The sequence below is a fragment of the Urocampus carinirostris genome, chromosome 19 (genome assembly GCF_059441175.1).
Source record: "Urocampus carinirostris isolate Australia breed hairy pipefish chromosome 19, RoL_Ucar_1.0, whole genome shotgun sequence".
Classification (NCBI taxonomy): domain Eukaryota; kingdom Metazoa; phylum Chordata; class Actinopteri; order Syngnathiformes; family Syngnathidae; genus Urocampus; species Urocampus carinirostris.
Genome location: NC_142367.1, coordinates 14,538,405 through 14,545,711, shown reverse-complemented (window position 1 = coordinate 14,545,711; position 7,307 = coordinate 14,538,405). Strand labels below are relative to the sequence as shown.

The following is a 7,307-nucleotide window of genomic DNA, read 5'->3' as shown; positions in this document are numbered from 1 at the left end:
CGTGACGCCTCGCAGACACGGTTTGATGCCGTGATGCGACCCGATCAACGTTCCCACCGTACACAACCACAACAACCATCTCCTTTTGGGCTTATGCGCTTTCCATAAAGAATCCATCAAGGCTTTCCGTGGTACAATCCCTCCCCAAAAACTCAAGATCCAGCCGGTAACTTCTCCTGTTCTTCCGACGTTCGTCTCGTTAATACATGAAAACAAAAAATAAATCCCTTCTACTGTCTCTCAGCTAACTTGTTAATAAACAACCAGGCCATATAACTCGGTCTCTTGTCAAGGTCTGAATGAATTACGAGCACAAATACGGAAGATGATAAGCGCGGTGACGACGACTCCGGCCTGGAAACGTTGCGGTAAAAACATAAAGACATAAATTCAGATTGGGAGAGGGATTCGAACGCGGCTTTGATGTACAGTAACTGTTGTTGTTGTTTTTAAGTGATACCTGATAAAATCCTGCTTCTTGAGACCGATAACTTTTTCTAACTGCATGTTTTGAAAAGATATACACACCCAAAATCAATTTTATATGTTTAAAGCTTCACTAAACATCACTCCAAAATGTAGTATTGGAAAACTTCAAACGATCCATACGTTGTGATTCAGTAATAACAAGAATGACAAAATATTATGAGCACCAGATATTGCAGAAAGTTCTTCTGATTAAGGGTGTGTTCGCTACGTGAGAATGTGTCACATCTAAATAGCATACAAGTGCTCCAATACTCAAAGTCAAACATGCCTTAGCCAGGAAAATATATCACTCATTCCTCATCAAGTGACGTTATATTCGCCACTACCTCTGTTAAAAAGCAAATGTTATTAAAATGGAGAACAAAATGCTTAGAATCTTTCAAGTGATTAATTATAGGGTCTTGTTTTTTATCTCTATCTGGACAATAACAGTGACATCATATCAGGCCTAATTATACACAATTCACAATTGTTTCAAAGTGGACACAAAGGCAAACCCGAGAATAAAATTCCAGTGGTGAAAATCTTTAATCTTTGTTTCCAATATCTGATTACAGTCCGTTGGTTAAAATTCAGTAAGAGAAAAAAACTACAAATAAATATGTCAACAAATAAATAACAAATACTTGTACTACTTCCATCACTTTCTAAGTATTGTAACAATAACCCTCATGTCGTCCTTTATTTCATTTTTAGAAAATCGACACCTGAAATGGTGTTAATAACAAAACCTAGCGGTATTAATTTTTAGTTTTTTTGTTAATTTTTACTATTTAGAGAATATACTGTAATCCCTCGTCAATCGTGTTAAATGCTGCCCTCCACTGGCAGCAATAGTCAACTGGGAATAATGGATACTGGCCGCATAGGTGCTATTAATATAAGGCAGAAATAAGAGAAAAAAGCTTCCATGCGTGCGTTCCCGGCCCCTTCTTTCAGTATAGTCGACTGTGGATAATGGATCTCGGCCAAAACAGTGCAGTTAATTTAAGGCGGGCCTGGTGGCACACTCCAGTGGCCCTAACCGAAGAAATGAAAGTGCTCTGCTGGCCCCTCCCCTGCTCTCAGCAACAGTCAACTGGGAATAATGGATTACACCCAAAACAGTGCATTTCATTTAAGCGGGCCCCAATGGCATTTTTCAGCGGCTCGAACTGGGGAAAAAAATGTGGGCTGCCGTCCCCTGCTCTCAGCAATAATAAATTAGGGATAACGTATCACAGCTCATTGTAGGCAGGAAGCATGGGACAAATTGGAATAATGGATCACGGCCATAACAGTGCCTTTCATTTTAGGAGGGCAAAAACGGCAGGCTTCAGCAGCCTGACCCAGAAAAAAAACACGTTGACTGCCCCTGCTTATCAGCAATAGTTGACCAGAGATAACAGATTACAGCCACACCCGTGTATCTCAGTTTAAGTAGGCAAGAACAACACTCCTGGCAACAGTAGTGCTATCTGCTGGTCCTTGCTCGCAGCAAATGTGATTAGGGATCAGGGTTGGGTAGGGTTACTTTAACTTGATTACTTTCAATTACTTTTGGATTACTCCAATACCAAATATGCTAATAAAAGACAAAAGAAACTAAATATGAATAAAATTATGACTCAAAACATGTGGTAAGCTTTCTCTCCTGGCTTTGATCTCTGATCTCCGGCAAAACCAACATAAAATGCGACAAACTAATCGAAAATAAATCCAAACAGCTTGCCAACATCATTTTTGCCGTTCCATGTGTTCTGTTACTCCCCAAGCCTGCACAAAATTTAGTCATTTTATTCATATTTAGTTTCTTTTATTAGCATATTTGGTATTGGAGTAATCCAAAAGTAATTGAAAGTAATCAAGTTAAAGTAACCCTACCCAACCCTGTTAGGGATAATGAATCGCTGATGCTCGGGTACAGTTCACTATTTTAGATAAATATTTTTTGCGACCTGATGCACTGAGGCTACAAAGTACAAAGCGAAAAGTAGCAAGGGATTACAGTACTAAAAGCAGAATTTGCCATCGGATAAAGCAAGTGCACCTAATATTGTGGCCTTATTATTTTTTTTCTTCAAATCGCATCACAAGTTTTTTTCCTCTCTCAATTTTAACCCTGCTTGATCTCAAATCCATTCTTCCTCCTCCTCGGTCGTTTACTTGCAGTCCCCATCACAACGTGCCCGATTCGACCTACGGGAGAAAAATACGAGAGTTCTCCCCCCAGAGTCTAGGAACTGAAGACCTGGCCCGACCAAGTCTCGTGCTTGCTCCCTGGCTTCAGGTTTGTGATGACCACCTCCACAGCCTGGATCTTCTGCATTTTGGGGGGAATGGGGCACACCTTGTACGTCACCACGTCTCCTTCCATTGGTACGTACTCTCCTTCGATGCTGTTGGGGTGGGGGGGAAAACCGAACCTTAAATCTGGTGTAATAGAAAAAGGTGTATGGACCCTAGATGTTGAACTATTTATAATTACAGTATATTTATTTATTCTTTTAATATACAACAAAAACTGCAAAACAGAGAAGTTTCCACTCACTCTGAGATGTGGACAAAGATGTCCTCTCCTCCATGAGAAGGCCGAATAAATCCGTGACCTTGCGAGCGGGAGAAGTTCTGACACACTCCCTTAAACACCGGACTCGATTTTGCTCTTGCTGTCCTGCACACAACCCGGAAGTTAGGACTCCAACACAGATGCCACTGCTTTGCTTTTTAATTGCTCGGAAAACTTACGCCGAGAAGGTGCGTGTGCGTTTGGTGGGCAGCGGGCTGGGCTGCTCTCCCCCCCCAGCTTGGGGGGGCTTGCGCTCCCAAATCCTGCTCCCCTCCCTCAAGAAGGGGAAGGAAACCTGCAGAGGGGTAACGGGGGGCGGCTGAGGGGACGAGGGCTCAGTGTCGGACATCTTGGGGCTGGCGGGGGAGGGTCACGCCCCATACACGGCAGGTGGGGCAACCACTTATATAGGACAAAAGAAGAAGTCCGTATGGATTCGAACAAAGCCAAGATTTCTCTTTAACTGTCTGCTGGCCCGATTCGATAAGTAACCTGAATAATTAAACATGTTAGCCCACAGCTCTTTTATTAGCTGGTTTATTGAGGCCACAGAGGAGTCAGATGACATCCTTTTGCCGCACCAAAATAAAAGCCTCCTTTATATGAGATTACACTATTGCAATGCTCTCATATATATATATATATATATATATATATATACAGACGCTCCCCTACGTACGACCATTCGACTTACGAAAAACGGTAGATAGGAACATTTTTTTCGGGATGTGGAAAAATATCCGGACATTGCTGTTTGTTCGATTTTATTATTGTGTGCACCTTTTTCCGAGTACAGGACAGTACTGTAGGGCTTCTTTCCGCAGGCGTGTGGTGGCGCTGTGAGAGGTCATCCAGCATCCAATCCGAAGAAGAAATCCTCTTCCTAGTTTGTGTGTCAACATTCTATACTGTATCACTAGCGCGCTGAGAACTTTGACATTTTTATTGTTTAATATCTTGTGCATCCATTCGAAATGGTTGGTGTAAAGTGTAAAGAAAAGGCGAGCCGTTTCATTTGAAATGAAAGTGGAATAAGGAAGCTTGATGCGGTTGAGAAAATGGTCGGAGCGCTTTTGTACCACGGAGGAGGACCTCTTGAAGCGCATCTTCCAAAAGTAAGTTAAACTCAACTTTATTTATCTTTATAGAGCATATTATTTTATGAAATGTTTATTTTATTTAGTAAAAAACAATACAGGTTACTTAAACAAGCCTTAAACATACTTATATAAACCATAAACATACAACATATAGCACTGAAGCACCTTACGAACAAGTTCAGTTTACGAACGATTGTCAGTAGGCCAGCGGCTGTATATATGTGTATGTATATATATATATATATATATATATATATATATATATATACACTGTACCAATAACTAAATCCTTGAAATACCTTAGACACATGACTAAAATGCTTGCTCATGAGAATAGTAGAATTAAGCTCACATACTACTGGTATGTGTACACTACACTACTAAAACTTTGAAACGCCACCACTTCTCTTTTGCCTTTAACATTTCGTCTCGTTAGTTTGTGTTTTAAATGTATGTTGTGTTTTTTAGCTGTTTTTTTCAGTTAGAATTGGTTAGTATTCGAAAATATCCGGTGTTGTCTAACTTTCATGTTTTGTTTGTTACTTTTTACCTTGCCTATTTTCCTGTTTTTTTTTTTTAATAATTATTTACGTCTTCTTGTTATTCAAAGATATCATCTCACGTCGACTTTTATGTTTTGTTCAATGTATTTCCACATATCCTGCGTCTCCTCCCCTTCGTGTTGTTCGTATACCGGTAGTTCTTAGTTGAACATATCCTGTGTTGTCTCACTTTAAAGTTTTGTTTGATTAGTTAGTTTGCGATGCTAGATATACTTCTTCCCGTTCATGTTTTTTTCATTGGGATGGGCTCCAGCACCCCCGCGACCCTACTGAAGATAAGCAGTGCAGAAAATGGATGGATGATATTCTAACCTTTCACACCTTGTATTTCATATTTTTCTCTCATTTAGCCTGATGAAAATAATGCATTCTAATATCGTTTGTTTTCCCCCTTACATTCACGAAACATCCACAGTACAGAACAATAAATTCTGCGCTCAAACACAGTCACCTGACATTTTTCCCAAACAACACCGAGATGTGTAGTGTATTAGATTTTAACTTAATTACTCTGACACACTACTGAAACATGATTTGAATCCATTAGTCAGACTGCTTCGAAGATGCTTTCACACATCACTCGAAAATAAACAGATCTTTTTTTTTTTTTATTAATCTCCCCTGTTCTCAAACTTTTTAATTATTGTGAGAGTTCAGTCTGAAATTGGTCCCTGGTAGCTCCTCATACTCCATTACCAGGGTTGGGTAGGGTTACTTTAACTGGATTACTTTCAATTACTTTTGGATTACTCCAATACCAAATATGCTAATAAAAGACAAAAGAAACGAATTATGAATAAAATGACTAAATTTTGTGCAGGCTTGGGGAGTTAACGGAATACATGGAACGGCAAAAATGATGTTGGCAAGCTGTTTGGATTTATTTTCATTTTGTTTCTGTCGCATTTTATGTTCGTTTTGCCCGAGATCATAGCCAGGAGAGAAAGCTTACCACGTGTTGTGAGTCATCATTTTATTCATATTTACCGGTAGTTTATTTTGTCTTTTATTAGCATATTTGGTATTGGAGTAATCCAAAAGAAATCGAAGGTAATCAGGTTAAAGTAACCCTACCCAACCCTGTCCATTACATGATAAGAAATGAGGATACAGACGAAAAGAAAATCGGCCGGGTGAGAGACACAAACTTTAACACAAAAGAGGGAGAGAGAAAATCCCAACAGCCTCCTTTTCTCGTGAAAGCATGACATTGTGCCGTTGATCAGTATGAGAGACACGTCAACCCTCTCATACAATCGCACACTTGAAACTTCCATCCTGTTGATGTTGTTTTTTCCGCTCTCTCATGTGATGGCGCCATATGTCCTGCTCCGTTTCAATAATTCATAACAGTAAAAAGCCTTTAGGCGTTTTTAGTTCTAGAACATTCTACTCGCCAGATTCTCTTTTCAAACTCACATTTATGCGTTTAAAGCGTTGGTTATTATATTTTATAATCATTTTCTTATTTTTTTATAGAATTGGAATGTTATTTTAAAAGCGGTGAGAAATCCGGGATGTCATCATCATTGATGTTGCACTTACCTTCGATGAAAAACGACGCACAAACGATGACGTCATCAAAACTGTCCACGGCTGGACGAGGTGGTCGGCGTCCGCGCGTGGATGTGCGTGAGTTTGCGTGGATGTGCAACGCACCCGGGCGGTACCAAATCAGTTGAGTGGAAAGGGGAGGGGTGAGAGGGAGTTACCAACACAGATTTTTTTTTTAAAAAGCGAGGATTTCTTGTTTGCGACATTCGATGCTAATTTGTGGCAGTATCTCGAATGTCACGTTCGATGGTTTAACGAATTAAAGTATTTTAGATTTCATTCATCTGGTGTGTAAATAAATGATAAACAGAGTTCATATTAATAATAAAAATTCAAGGCACTACTGCCAAAGATGAGTTGAATTGCACTTTATTACTTAATGAGCATTTTTACGAAATAGAATACATGAGTAATTCAACACAAACACCAAGTATCAATTTGGTTTGTATAAACATGTATTTTGAAGTACGGGACATGATGGGACTATATTATGTCTCAAATCATAAAATAAAATACACACTGCTCCCTAGCGGTTAAAGTTATAATTAAAATATTTTTGGAGATTTTCAATGCTAATTTGTTACAGCATGTTTAATCGTTTTTTTATTTGTCTAGTGCCAGTTATTTATTGTTAAAATTAATTAAAATTACAATCTATTTGTCTTCTTGAAACTAATTTATCCCAAAACAACTTTTTAACCTGCATTTGTAGTCTCAATTTAGGAAACACTTCTGAAGTTATAAATGAAAAAAACATGGACTCACTTTGTGACGTTCGAGGTTGATTTTAATTCGTTGAATCTGGCCTTTCTTAAAAAAACACATTTAAAATCATTTTTGAAAATTGATCTATTTTTTGTTCAATTTACAAAAAAACGTAGTCATCCTGACACTACAGTATACTATACAGCAGTGTTTTTCAACTAGTGTGCCGTGAGACCTTGCTAGTGTGCCGCTGGATTTTTTCTTTCCAAAAATTCAGGCCAATATTCAGTATTTTTGCTTTCTTCAGACAAGGAACTGTAGTAGTCACCCATATCAGTAGGTGGCAGT

General features: G+C 38.9%; 1 protein-coding gene across 1 annotated transcript; it reads right to left on the bottom strand.

The window, feature by feature from the left end:
- Positions 1-993: 993 nt before the first annotated feature.
- On the bottom strand, positions 994-6,392 carry csdc2a (cold shock domain containing C2, RNA binding a). The gene is made up of 4 exons (XM_088324143.1): positions 6,246-6,392; positions 3,217-3,439; positions 3,020-3,142; positions 994-2,867 (listed from the first exon to the last, which is right to left on the bottom strand). Exons 2-4 carry the CDS (start codon positions 3,384-3,386, stop codon positions 2,705-2,707), a joined length of 456 nt encoding a protein of 151 aa, XP_088180269.1. The 5' UTR covers positions 3,387-3,439; positions 6,246-6,392; the 3' UTR covers positions 994-2,704.
- Between the last annotated feature and the right edge of the window lie 915 nt (positions 6,393-7,307).

What these genes read in the sequence shown, in the direction of transcription:
- csdc2a (XM_088324143.1), bottom strand. Translation starts at nt 3,386, where the DNA reads ATGTCCGACACTGAGCCCTCGTCCCCTCAGCCGCCCCCCGTTACCCCT. An exon ending in CGCACACGCACCTTCTCGGC is followed by an intron (nt 3,143 to 3,216) that starts GTAAGTTTTCCG and finishes GGTTGTGTGCAG; the next exon opens with GACAGCAAGAGCAAAATCGA. An exon ending in ATCTTTGTCCACATCTCAGA is followed by an intron (nt 2,868 to 3,019) that starts GTGAGTGGAAAC and finishes CCACCCCAACAG; the next exon opens with CATCGAAGGAGAGTACGTAC.